The sequence below is a fragment of the Humulus lupulus genome, chromosome 6, assembly GCF_963169125.1.
Source record: "Humulus lupulus chromosome 6, drHumLupu1.1, whole genome shotgun sequence".
Classification (NCBI taxonomy): domain Eukaryota; kingdom Viridiplantae; phylum Streptophyta; class Magnoliopsida; order Rosales; family Cannabaceae; genus Humulus; species Humulus lupulus.
The window spans coordinates 3,486,335-3,500,816 of record NC_084798.1 but is presented as its reverse complement, the minus strand read 5'-3'; the positions used below and the strand labels follow the sequence as shown (position 1 = coordinate 3,500,816).

Genomic DNA, 14,482 nt, shown 5'->3' with positions numbered 1-14,482 from the left:
GTTATGATATTACATAAAGCAAAAGACAGAAGAGAAGAAAAGTATTCGTATAAATAATTGTGAATAAATTTCATAATGAAAAAGACAAAAGAAAAGTATTCGTATGAGCAATTGTTAAGAAATTTCATAAAGAAATAGACAGATATACGTGTGAAACTTAAACTTCCTTTAATTATTATTTTTGTGTGTAAAAATTAAACTTTGTTTATACTTTTATTATATGGAGAGAAAAATGAAAAGTGAAATAATATGGAAGAAAACGTATGAACCACTTTCACCTCTTACATTCACCAATATCTTTCGAAAAAAAATTAATTATATTTCACTCCCTACGTACCTATATTTTATTTGGAAAAATTAAGTCCTTTTTACACTTCTTATAATTTAAAAATAATAATAACAAGGTATTTTTCTCAATATTATATATGATTATTAAAAAAATGTATATAATTTATAATGAATTTTTTATTTTAAAAAAAATAAGTCTTTAAAAATTGGAATATTTTTGGAGGACTTGATTGGAAAATTATATGTATGTGGACATCAATCCTGCTAACAATATATAATATCAATTGTTTAGTTAATATGTGGTAACTAGTAATGATGGTGAGCATGGTCACCTCTCGTGGTGGTTTGTTGTTGTTTTCCATCATCATATTATTATTAGTCCTTACAGACCAAGCATTAGGAGGAACAGCCGCAAGGAGGTGTTCTCAAGACGAACCACCGATTAGATTCCCTTTCCGATTCGTAGACGAAGAAACAGACAGTCATGCCTATCCAGTCGGTTTCGATATATCATGCTCATATGCCACTTTTCTGAATCTTCCAAGTCTTGATGCCCAATTAGAAGTAACAAACATAGACTATGTTTCACAGGAAATCCAAATAGAATATGATCCATTAAATCATTGCCTTTTGACACTACTGCTGCTTTCGGAAAATAAGATTAGTAGTAGTCGACCATTTAAATTTCCATTCCAATTCAAATATGATCGTCGAAAGAATTACACAAGCTACGCTGTCTTCAATTGCTCTTCAATTTTAAATTCGCTTTGCACCCTTGGATTGTTACCTTCTAATGATGAGATTTTTGGGGATCAGACCATGGGCTGTACCAAGATGTACGACACTCAATCTATTCCAGACAACATATGGACGTCATATAGTTATTCAACTGTTTCTACATTGACATGGGCCAAACCGGATTGTAGATCTTGTGAAGCCAATCGCATGGGATGCAGATTTAAACTACATAGCCATGACCAAGTTGAGTGTTTCCACATACCTATACACAAAAAAGGTAATTATTGCTAGAGATTACTATTATTTTTATACATATAGTCATTATATTATTAGCTATTAAATAATGATAATTTTGTTATAAATATTTCAAAACAGGTGCAGAAATTGTTTTGCAAGTGATCAGAAGTACTATATGTGAGTTTGGACTAAGTCCAATAAATATTAATTTAACTCTCTCTTTTCACTGCTACTTAGTAAACATATATATATATATTCTTTTTATGTGTTTAATTTGCATGCAGTTGTGGTGTTAGCCTCATCAGTCTTAAGTTTAATGGCGGCAGCTGCATCATTTTATCTTTACACAATATACGAAAAAGATAAAGAATATCGGATCAGAATTGGAAAGTTTTTAGAGGATTATATTGCTCAAAAACCATCAAGATATACTTATTCTGACATTAAGAAGATTACAAATCGTTTCAAGGAAAAGTTGGGCGAAGGAGCCTATGGAACAGTGTTCAAAGGAAAGCTTTCCAATGAGATTTTGGTAGCTGTGAAGATCCTAAACAATTCATCAAAGGCAAATAATGGAGAAGAGTTCTTGAATGAAGTGGCTACAATTGGTCAAATTCACCATGTGAACGTGGTTCGCTTGGTTGGATATTGTGCCGAAGGATTTAGAAGAGCTCTCATCTATGAATTCTTACCAAATGGTTCGCTTCATAACTATATATCCTTAGAAGCCAGTCGAAGTGGAGACCGTTCACCACTTGGTTGGGAAAAATTACAAGAAATTGTCATAAGCGTTGCCAAGGGAATTGAGTATCTCCATCAAGGTTGCGATCAACGAATCCTTCATTTTGATATCAAACCACACAATGTATTGTTGGACCACAACTTCAAACCAAAAATTTCTGATTTTGGGTTAGCTAAGTTGTGTTCTAAGGATCAAAGTTTGGTATCAATGACTACAGTTAGAGGAACTGCAGGGTATATGGCACCAGAAGTATTCTCTAAAAACTTTGGAAATGTGTCCTATAAGGCAGATGTTTACAGTTTCGGAATGTTGTTGTTGGAAATTGTAGGAAGGCGGAAGAATACAACTGAAACAGATGAAATTTATTATCCAGAGTGGATATATAATCTCTTAGAAGGAGGAGAAGATCTTCGAATACAAATTGAAAATGAGGAAGACAACAAAATTGCTAAGAAACTTGCAATTGTGGGACTGTGGTGCATCCAGTGGCACTCAATGGGACGTCCAACGATGAAAGTTGTTGTCCAAATGTTAGAAGGTGAAGAAGCTCTCCACATGCCGCCAAATCCATTTGTGTCAACAGGCCAATCAAATACACATACAACGATACCATCAAGAATAATGACGCCTGAGTTAGAAACAATTGTTGAATGAATGCAATGGCTCTGTGTTATGTAGTTTATTTTTCACTTTATGTTTTCCCTTTAGAGTATGATTTTTGTTCATGTCGTATAAAAGTAATGTAAGGAACAACAATAAAGTAGTATGTTTAACATCTCGCTATTGTGTTTAACTGTTACTTCATGAATCGATTGAGCTATATGAGTAAACATTAAAGTCTATGTAGGACGCCCTTCATATATGAGGGGTTTGTTTATCTAATTAGTCCACATCTGACGTGTTTTGAACCAAAATATTCAATGAGTTATAACTTCATTAATCATAAATGATTTTGGTTTGGTCTCTACTCTCTACCAATTATATAAGAGCACTTATTTGACACCATAAGGTATAGGTAACATTAATGACAACGAGATGAATCAAGATTCTATGTCGAATTAGTGTGCCTCATATTGTGTCTAACCAAGGGGATAAGGGTCTGCTTACTCTATAATTCATGCATACATTAAAAGATTTTTCAATCGCGTATATAAGTCAAACTAGACAGCATATGCTAAGAATTTTGCTTCTTATTTCGATTTATCCATATTTCAGATCATCATTAATAGTCTATCTTTTTTACCATTCCCAACACCACACATAAGTGTCATTTTATCTTATTATAAGGGAACTTTGAGTTTTTATGCATAACGAGAGGTTCTAAGTCAAAACAAAAATTCGCAGTTTTTGAACTTAGCGTAGAGTTGATGCCCTTCAGTCGTGAAAAAAACAACCTCAAATGTTCCTCTAAAGCAATATTTATACTAGTCAAGTCAACTGCTATACAATTGGAGAAAACGGATTGATATATATAGAAAATTACATCTTTTTAAAATCTTTCTTCTTATAACGCTCCAATGATTAAATACATAATGATTTAAATTAAAAGCAACTTTATTTAATTTATGGACTTTATTCAAGTGTCAAACTGTAAAATTTCTTTACTTTTACAATTGAAGAGAGAAAACATATGAAAATTATTTAGTGTCACCACCATTTATTAAAAAGGGTGTTGAAAAGTATTCGTATGATCAATAATTGTTAAGAAATTTCATAAAGAAAAAAAGACAAGAGAAAAGTATTCATATGAATAATTGTTATGATATTACATAAAGAAAAAGACAGAAGAGAAGAAAAGTATTCGTATAAATAATTGTGAATAAATTTCATAATGAAAAAGACAGAAGAAAAGTATTCGTATGAGCAATTGTTAAGAAATTTCATAAAGAAATAGACAGATATACGTGTGAAACTTAAACTTCCTTTAATTATTAATTTTGTGTTAAAAAATAAAACTTTGTTTATACTTTTATTATATGAAGATAGAAAAATGAAAAGTGAAATAATATGAAAGGAAACGTATGAACTACTTTCACCTTGAGTCTTACATTCACCAATATCTTTCGGAAAAAAAAATTCAATATATTTCACTCCCAACGTACCTATATTTTATTTGGAAAAATTAAGTCCTTTTTACACTTCTTATAATTTAAAAATAATAATAACAAGGTATTTTTCTCAATAATATATATGATTATTAAAAACACGTATAAAATTTATAATGAATTTTTTTTAAACAAATAAATCTTTAAAAATTGGAATATTTTATTGAAAATTGATACTGTACGTTATTCTTCACAAACAAATTGATACTGTACATCAGACGTGTTTTGAACCATTCAATGAGTTATAACTTCATTAATCATAAATGACTTTGGTTTGGTCTCTACTCTCTACCAATTATTCAAGAGCACTTATTTGACACCTTAAGGTATAGGTAACATTAATGACAACGAGATGAATCAAGATCCTCCTTTGTATTAATATGCCTTATATTGTGTCTAACCAATGAGATAAGGGTCTGCTTACTCTGTAATTCATGCATACATTAAAAGATTTTTCAATCATGTGTCTAAGTCAAATTAGACATCATATGCTAAGACTTTTTCTTCTTACTTATCCATATTTAAGATCATCATTAATAGTCTATCTTTTTTACCATTCCCAACACCCCAACACCACACATACTTATTGTAAGGGAAATTTGAGTTTTTATGCTTAATGAGGGGTTCTAAGTAAAAAAAAAATGCTAAGCATTTAAATCATTTCAAAAAAATAACAATTTTTTTGACAATACTAAAAATATCCCTCTCATATTGTCATAATTTTTTTGACAATATTAATTTTTCTCTCTCTCCCCCAACCCATTATTCAACCACCCATTCATCAACACCATCGAACCACCATCGAACAATATCGATTTTTTCATGAAAATCTTGATTTTTAAGGCCCCATCGAGCTGGTATCGAGCACCATCGAATCACATTGATTTTCTATAGATTTCAAATTTTCATATTTGAAAAAATCACAAAAAAAACTCAAAAATCATACCTAGATCTGTTCAAAATGCAATATTTTAGTGTTCTAAGTAAGGAATATCTGTTATTACATTGAGTTCTCTTATATTTTACCTTACCCATAGATTTTTTTCTAGAAAGAGAGTTGAGATGAATGAGTTGAGGGAGAGAGAGGGAAGAGAGAAGAGGAAGTGGATGGGAAAAATTATAGGAGGGGTATTTTGAGTATTGTCAAAATATTTGACATTTTTTTCAAATGATTAGAAGGCTTAACATTTTTTTAATTTTAGACACCTCATTAAGCATAAAAACTCAAATTTCCCTATTATAATGACAAAGACATGGTTTTAAATTCACCCACATTAATCTAAGCACTCAAAACCAAATATGTAATGAACAATATTTTCAAAAGTCTATTTTCATTATTTACTCCTTATAACATATCATAACGTTTTTGTCTAAAGAGACCAATAATCTCACTACATAAATCAATTTCTGGTTTTATATTTTGTTTCGTGGAAATAGACACTTTTAAAATTAAGTCTCATCCTAAATTTACTTTGTCATTTAAAAGTAGAGGACAAAGAGTTACTTAATAGTAGAAGACCAAAACTTTAGTAGTGAACGATAAGGTTAAAGAGATAGCAAAATTTATCAAAATTTGACCCGATTGGAAATACATGTACATATGTCCTGTATTAATTTTAAAAATCATTTAAAAGAAAACCTTAATTTCATAGAAACTTTAACTAATGTGACTTGGATTGTGTTGAAATTTCAAGCGTGTTCATCACTTTCTTTATTAATCATTCATATATTTTCATGATATTGACTAATAGAACATGACTTTGTCTATAGTCCTTGTATGATTTTGTCTTGGTCATTGTTCGAAAATGACAAAAAGCAATTAATGCATTGAGTCTTCTTATCAACAATTGTCTTCTTCGTTTCATTAAATGAACTTTATGAAAGTGGGCTCCTATTAACAACAAGTGTCTAGTCTCTTCTTCTTCATGGATACTTCACCAATTATATCATCGTATTTTCCACAAATTATACATCTTCATTACGTGTTTTACATATTAAATAGTACTGACAAGTTTTCTTGACTGATGTATGTTGAATCGACAACAAAAATAATTGATTTATAATAAAGACACAAATCTAACAAGGATGTTTACAATAAATATAATATTGAATATTAAACATTATAATTCCTAATGTATAAATTAATTTCCTTTCTTTCTATCTTGGACCATTAATTATATGACTTTCCCATCTCTCTTTTTCTTGACTCTTAAGAGCATCCACAATGCTGGTGGCCACGGAGGTGGCTTGACCATATTTGTCAAATAAAATGCCAACATGACATTACCAAGTGAGATTTCTATTTGTTGTGGTTAGAGAAGTTGCTACTGTAAGGCAACGTTGCCTATTCTAATTTCGAAAAATTAATAATATTTTTAATATGATTTATGTACTTTTTGCAATACAAAAGGTTGCTTCCATTACTGATGCTCTAACAAGTTAGGCATCCATAACGCCAAGACTAATCGGATTTTTGAGTTTGTGACAATTATTCTTGACTTTTGTGGGCCATGGGAAAAATTAATCAACTCTTTTTTTTTATACAAACATGTATATATATATATATATGCTACTTAATAAGTACATGCCTAATTGTAATATTTGTGTTTATCCTTTTTGTTGAAGGAAAAGATTCTATTTTTGAAAATTTAAAATATAATTAAAATTAACATATTATAAAACTTTGATGAAAAATAAGTTGAATAATATATTTGTAGGAATTATACTACTTTTTTTTATTTTCTTTTTGATACCAAAACATTGCTTAGTATTAGTTATTTAAATAAACTAATGTTATATGTTTATAAAGTTACTTTTGTATTAATTAACAAAAATGAGATGTCCACTGCTTAAAATAAAATAAAAAAGATCAATATTTATTTTTTTAAAATTTTAAATATTATTTAAATCAAATAAATTTAATAAAATTTTGACAAAAAAATGAACAAAAAACTTTTGACAAAACATTTTGGTGAATTTTGCTATGACTTTAATCTTGCAGTAAAGCTCACGACAAAAGTCTTGGTCTTCTACCAAATACCAAGACCCACTTTAGCCGTGAGCCTTACAATTAGGTTAAAGTCATAGAAAAATTCACCAAATTTTTGTCCCAATTGGAAATATATGTATATATGTCTTGTATTAATATGCAAAATAATTGAAAAAAAAGTTATATATTTATGTAGTAATCTGAACTAAGGTCACTTGGACTGTGTTGAAATTTCAAGCGTGTTCATCACTCTCTTTATTAATTATTCATAATCTTATTGACTTGAAACATCTAGCCATTCTATTGTGTTTATTATGTGATCCAAGTTTAACACAATTAATAATAGGTTAAATATTCAATGCAATTAATAATAGTAGTGGTTCGTCCTTAGTCTGTCTCTAGCTAGCTAATGGGGTCCTACTGTATGGTCAACATCATCATATAAATAAGTAAATATAATTTTATATTTTCTTGAATAGTGAATAGATCATCACATGGTCTCTGATAAACAAAAGGACTTCTCCTACTATTTCTATGGAGTACTGCTGTTTTGATTGACAAATTTTCTTTGTAATTTCACTCTCAGAAATTTCACTCTCAGTAATAATTGTACTGCTTCGCAAGTTCTGAAGTTTCGTAGAAATGTTTAACAGGAAAAGAAAAAAAAAAAAACCATTTTCCAATCAGTTTTTTCAAACACCACTTTACTAGTAATAATATAATCTAGGAATGATGCTGAGTTAATTGACGAAATTGTCAAACATATTAGTGGGAAATTGAAAACTCCATCTTCAATTGATTATTTAGAGAAAGGCTTAGTTGGAATCGATAAGCGTATTAAAGATCTCAACAGATTGTTAGCAAATGCTTCCAAGGTAGGAATTTGTGGCATGGGCGGGCTGTGGGCAAAAAAATCTGGGCTAAAAAAAAAGTGTCTTGCTTAATAAATTTAAGGTCTTTCTTTGCGAGTGCTAAAAAAATATTAAGGACTCCCAAAGCAATCCTTTAAATATTTTATGTATTACTAGGATAAAATTAGAGTTTTATAATCATATTTTTTTTATTTGAATAATATGATCAGATTTTTATTTATAAAATAAAAATATATATATATATATATAAGTGACAAATCATTTTCTTCCTCCCTCCCTACCCATCCACTTTCCTTTCTCCCTCTCTCTCTCGCATGCTCTCTGCTATCCCGAACGGCTGCCCTCCGATGGTCGCCGCCGTGTAGGCACCGGATCAAGAGTACCAGACACCGCCGAAACTCCAGCCTCACGAGCCCTTCGTTGCCGTTCTCCACTGCGAGCAGAAGCCTCCAGGCTCGTACGTCACCGCCGTGGCTTCAAGGCCAATTTCTGGCCTCCTCTGACATCGTCTCAGGCGAAGGGTACCGTGGGTGAACTCAGGGTATCAAGACGAACAAAGCCCATCCAAGGATCGGGATTTTAAGTGACCGAAGGAGACGGAATCAGCTCTCCATTTGCTGCTTGTAGTCTTCTTCTCGAGGTGAGTTCTTGTTTGTCTCTAACATTGCCTTTTCTAATTGATTTTATGGTGGGTTTATGATTTAGGACTCTTTCCATATGTGAACATTTTGAAGAGCTGAAAATACGAGGAGTGTACTCAATGGGAATAGCTCAAATAATTAGGTCTGTAATTTGCTACTACAAAGTCTGTTCAAATCTATCTTGGGTACCAATTGCTATAGTTCTGAGTACTCAATTATTGTAGGGTTAGATGTTTGCCGGTTCAAATAAATATAAAGTAAGAATAAAACTATTGCAGTACTTGTTATAACCAATATCTATTAGTTCTATAAAATAATTACTTCTAATTCATGCTTAATAAAAAGAAAGAAAACAAAGGGGTTTTGGTTTTTTTTTCACTTATTCAGTTATGTGTGTTTCCTTACACAATTGGGGTATATATAATGAGTCAAAATTAGTAAGGAATATACTCTATACTAGATTCATTCTCTTCATCAAAAATAACAAAAGATTCATTCTCATTACCTTATTACTCCCTGTTGCAGACCAGGTTCTAAATGTCATGTTCATCCACATGAGAGGGGTATAGTTGATTTCCACCCTATATATGTGAGTGACCTTCCAGTCTAGTCTCAAAATTTGGGGAACTGAAAGCTCCTTCCAATTCACTGTCTATTTTTTGGGTTAATTTATTTTCTGCTTATCTATTTTGTTTATCTTACATGTTAGTTATCTTCTATTTGTTTTCCCTTTTGACAATTCCATTCAAATGAGGCTAGTGGATCTATGAAACCAATTACTTATGCGGTTCCATATAATTAACGACAGTTGACCAATCAAGATTTAGAAGGACTCGAGTTACTGAGGGTGGTATGATTCTTTTTGCAGCCATCATTGTTGTGCCTGCTCTTATTATGACTTTTATTTGTGAATGTGTTTTGATTATTAGGAAAGATCTCCTTTTGAAAAGCGTTCTCTCATATATACATATATATAAATATATATAGGCATGTGTTCTATTCAGATAAATTTGAACCATCTAAGATTACTACTAAGCACACCCAAAGCTTCACCCTATCAACCCAAGACCTTTAATTATAGGCACACCCTATAACCATTTAATCTTGGTTGTATGTAGTACAAGAAATGACCCACCAGTCACATCTACAATTGGCTAACCAACATAATTAATTGTTACATCATATAAGAGGGATCATAGAATATATATTTATATATATTGATTGTTGTACGTTCATTTGGCTTTGATCAACAGTAGCAGTTTTATAAGCTTAGGACACACAATTACACAGGTAATCCTTGAATTAAGGTACTGTATCAACTTGCATTTATTATGATTCTTGAACCATTTTTCCCTCCATTAACTGAGTGATGTAGATTGATGGTCATGGAGATTAATTGTCATTGGAAGCCTACTTTTTTCTGTAAATTTCTACAAAATTTACTATGAAATGTATTGTTATGAACTTATGGCATATACTATGGTGGAAGTTCAGTACATTTCAAGGAGCTGTAACTATGTCTGGTGTGGTAGGGTGTTAAGTCTTTGTATTGCTGTTTATTTCTCTGTTCCGTTAGTCTTTGTATTCTGTTAGTTCACTTTCTTTTCAGTGTAATTCCCAGGTGTAGGTCCGGGTGTATTTTGTCTGTTCTAGTTCTTGTTGGCTGGTTCAGATATCTCTGTTGTGTTATTAATATATTTGGTTGCTATGTTTGGCACCAGTTATTAAAAACAAAAAAGATATCTAAACTCTACTACTGATCATGTGATTCTAGTTTTTTTTCCTGTATCCAAGATACAAGAATTGTTAACTGAGTTGTGATGAGTAAACTTTATTTAATTGGAGTTTCTCATTGGCAGTTGAAACTTTATTTAGTCTTTCTTCACTCTATTATTCATCATGGTTTTTGTAAGTGTTGATGATTTTTAATTTAGAAAATAATTAATTTTGCTCTGTGATTCCATGGTAAAAATTCTTCTTCGTGTATGACTTGTTTTTTTTTTTATCGTTTAAGAATAAAAAGGCTACTTTTAATGGCCAATTCAATTTCGTCTTGTGGGCAATGTTTCTTTATAATAATATATCTTGTTATATATAAAATTGGCTCGTTGATAGCAGAAGTATCATATATATTTTTTTTCTCATTAGACTCTACATAATGTTTAACTCTGTTGTGATTATAGTTTTAGGAACCAACCAATAAATGTAAAACCAATGGTATAATACCATCTCTTGTGTTTTTGCAATTGTTTTATCTTTTGGGCCATTAAATCTAACAGCCCATTCATGATATATATATGTATGGTTTTTTTTTTTAACTCAATTAGTTTTACTCATCTGAAATATACAAAGTATAAATAATATGTATGGCTTATTCCAGACTTGATCATTGTACATTATCTCAATTGAACTTACTTGTATGTAGATATATTCTGACATGAGTGTGAAAATTACCAAGTAGTTTAGTTGCCAAATATAATCAGAAGACTTTTATTTAGCAAGTTTTCTAGCATGTGGATTTTCATGGAGTGCTTCATCACATTTTTTCCTTTGTTTTTTCATATAATCTTAACATTTGACCGTCTAATTAACAATTAAGTTGATTATAGAATTTTAAATAACATGACTTGGAGTAATAACATGATATGGAACATACATCTAACTTTTTTATTTTTTATAATGTTGATAATAATGTTTAGGTTAATATTTTGACTGGTCTTAAAGCATTGGATCGGTAGCTAATTGCAAGAGGTATGTTGTATTTAATTTTTTTTTTTAATTTTCAATATTTTACAATTTTGAATGATAAATTGTTTTTAGCAAATTTATGATCATGAGTATCATCTGAAATGTGTTTAAGAGAGTCTATGAGTTTTAGTTAGCCTCTCGTGGTTGTAAATATAGTTTGGACACTCAAAGGGATATATTTTTTAAATCAAAATGAAAATTGTAGCAATTGTGAATAAACTTATTTATGTACACTACAATAAAATCTAGTTATAATTTTTCATGTTCGGTGTATTATAATGTGATTTTTCATGTTTCAGGGATGATTTTAGAAAGAAATTCATGGCAGTCAATCCTTACTTTAGAAAGACAGTGACGAGGGTGAGTACAAGGACAAGAAGAAAGAAGAAATATATATATGTAGTTTGACAATGAATTTAGTGTTTTATTATATTTGTAATTTTTATTAGAGTAAATGATTCTTGTTTGAATGGTGAATTATTTACTTTGTAAATATAGTTATATATTTTTCAAGGTCAAGACGATTATAATTTTAATAAGTTTTGTTATTTTAATATATAAATTTTTAGATTAATTTGTATATAAATGTTTCATTTAAATCATAATTTTTTATTTAAAATAACAATAAATAAATTTTTTAAATATTAAAAAAATAACTTTTAAGGGCACCCAAAGAGAGTCCTAAAAACTTTACATAAATGCACTCAGCAAGATCTTTTAGGACTCGCAATGCGAGTCCTAAAAACCTTACTTAAAGGCACTCAACAAGATCTTTTAGGACTCGCGGACATTCTTTTAGGACTCACAGCGCGAGTCCTAAAAACCTTACTTAAATGCACTCAGCAAGATCTTTTAGGACTTGCAGACATTCTTTTAGGACTCGCAACGTGAGTCCTAAAAACATCATTTTAGGACTCGCAACGCGAGTCCTAAAAACCTTAGTTTTTAAGGCTCTCAAATAGAGGACTCGCGCCCCGTGTGTCCTAAAAACTTTTTTAGGACTCGCAATGCTAGTCCTAAAAAACCTTTTTTGTAGTAGTGTGGTCCTTCTCACCCTGAAGATCGACAAGGGACGCCTCGTTCTCTTGCATACAGCCATCATCAAACTCAATCGGTTCCACTCCGAGTAGTTCTGTCACAGATCTGGTCTTCCGAACACCATCCGAAGAAGTGGGGCCTTTCTTCTTCTTCTTCTTCCCCTGATCCCCTTTTGCCATGGCACCAACTCGAGAGCTGAGAGAGAAAACAGGGTCGGAGCAGCGGTAGGCAGTTTTGTTCAGGTGTGCCGAAGAGGAAGGTAAAAAAAAAAAATTCCGGGTTATTACAAAAGGACATGTGGCACTACATGATTGGTCCACATTGTTATTATTATTTTAAATAATTTAACACTCTATACCTCATGTAGTGGTGCCAAACAGCAACACTCTAAAATTATACATCATCTATTTTAAATTAAAAAAGAAATATGAAAAAAAAAGATGAGATGGCTAATAACGAAAATGAAACAATGTACGTTAATTTTCTGGTGCCAGATTCATGAGATCTTTCAAGAAAAACTCACAATAGTAAAATGAGCAAAACTACATGCCTTAAATAAACGATGGATTGGCTTATTTTATCGAAAGGGTTAAATTTGCCCAATAACATTAGAACTATAATAACCTATTTTTTATTTTACTTTGCAAATACTAACCTTAAAATCAAAAGACCGATTTGCCCATAATTCTACCCTTATCATAATTAGGATCAAGTCTTTCTTGTAATTTCCCCTTGAACTAGTAGTTTTGGCTTATGAAAATTACAATCTCTACCGCAAGATTCATAATTATACTTTAACCCCTAATTTCCAATATATTTGGCACTTAAGCCCTTGATACTTGAAGGTACCGTGTTTTGCTATTGTCATACATACACATATCATAATCATGAAATAAATCACATATTATCATGAAAATAAAAATAATTCATATGTGTCACCTCTCGATCACCTTCAGCAAAGAACCCCTTCCTTCACACCAAGAACAGAACCAGTTCAACTTGATTGAATTATCTCACACATAACTCATAGAATTAACACAAAGATCAAATAATACTAAGTCAACTTAAAGAGAAAAGTATAGCTTTATTGATCTGTATATCAAGTTTACAAAATGAATGAAAGAGTAGTACATTACAGAGTTACATTGCCTTATTTGTACATATAGGCTATGAACCAAACACAACAGTCATAGCTGACTGGACAAAGGAATGACCAATAGAATAATAAACATGATCACTACTAGAAATATAGGTTTTTACTTCGGTTTTTATAGTGAGCATACAAAAAAAAGCGAAGTAAAAACCTTTTCAAACTCTTTTACTTCGCTTTTCAAATTGGCGCTCTGAAAAAAATTACTTACTACTTCGCTTTTTTAAAAAAACGAAGTGAAAAATTCATAGTGGAGAGGGCCGTGTTTGTTTGCACAAGCCCTTATATTATGTTTAGAGATAGTAAAAATGCAAAAACTGGCCAAACCAAACGCGGCCCTTGTGCACTTTTAACTTCGGTTTTTAGGTAAAAACCGAAGTAGAAAGTGGACTTTCCACTTCGGTTTTTACCAAAAAACCGAAGTTAAAAGTCTCCAACGGGTATGACTTAAGGACCTTTAACTTCGGTTTTTTGGTAAAAACCGAAGTGGAAAGTCCACTTTCTACTTCGGATTTTACCAAAAACCGAAGTTAAAAGTCCTTTATAAGTCCCTTCCCTAGACCCGAACGGTCATCTTCTCAAAACCTTTCTACCCTCTGTGCAAAAAGAAACCCCCAAAACCTCCATTAACCACCGTGAGCCAACACCCATTTTGATTCTCCAAACCTTTTTTTTTTGTTTTTTCTTTATTTCTTGCAATATTTCTACCCTATAAACCGAAATATAGTCCAAAAATCTTTTTTTTTTTTGTTTTTTAGAGAAAAAAAGGCATTTGGCCGTGGGTTTTTTCTCCATTTGAAAGTGGTGTTTCTTGCCGGATTTTGACCGGATTTTTGACATTGCAAGGGGATTTTTAGCTTCAAAATAGGTATAGATTACTAAAATGTGGTTTTGATGATAATTTTTTAATTTTCTATGTTTTTTTTAATTTTTT

At 31.1% G+C, this 14,482-nt stretch overlaps 1 protein-coding gene and 1 long non-coding RNA gene across 4 annotated transcripts; both read left to right on the top strand.

Annotated features, from left to right (window-relative positions):
• Nucleotides 1-564: 564 nt before the first annotated feature.
• LOC133781415 (rust resistance kinase Lr10-like) lies at nt 565-2,783 on the top strand. Of its 2 annotated transcripts, XM_062220386.1 has the most exons (3): nt 566-1,303; nt 1,402-1,440; nt 1,548-2,783. In XM_062220386.1, exons 1-3 carry the CDS (start codon nt 601-603, stop codon nt 2,657-2,659), a joined length of 1,854 nt encoding a protein of 617 aa, XP_062076370.1. In that variant the 5' UTR covers nt 566-600; the 3' UTR covers nt 2,660-2,783. The 2 variants fall into 2 exon arrangements, with proteins under 2 accessions (XP_062076371.1, XP_062076370.1); XM_062220387.1 differs by lacking the exon at nt 1,402-1,440 and having other exon boundaries at nt 565-1,303.
• Nucleotides 2,784-8,237: 5,454 nt separating this feature from the next.
• On the top strand, nt 8,238-11,879 carry LOC133781418 (uncharacterized). 2 transcript variants are annotated; one of them, XR_009870109.1, is made up of 4 exons: nt 8,238-8,611; nt 9,138-9,201; nt 11,312-11,363; nt 11,660-11,879. It is a non-coding gene; the product is annotated as an uncharacterized LOC133781418 (long non-coding RNA). The 2 variants fall into 2 exon arrangements; XR_009870110.1 differs by having other exon boundaries at nt 9,372-11,363.
• Nucleotides 11,880-14,482: the final 2,603 nt, after the last annotated feature.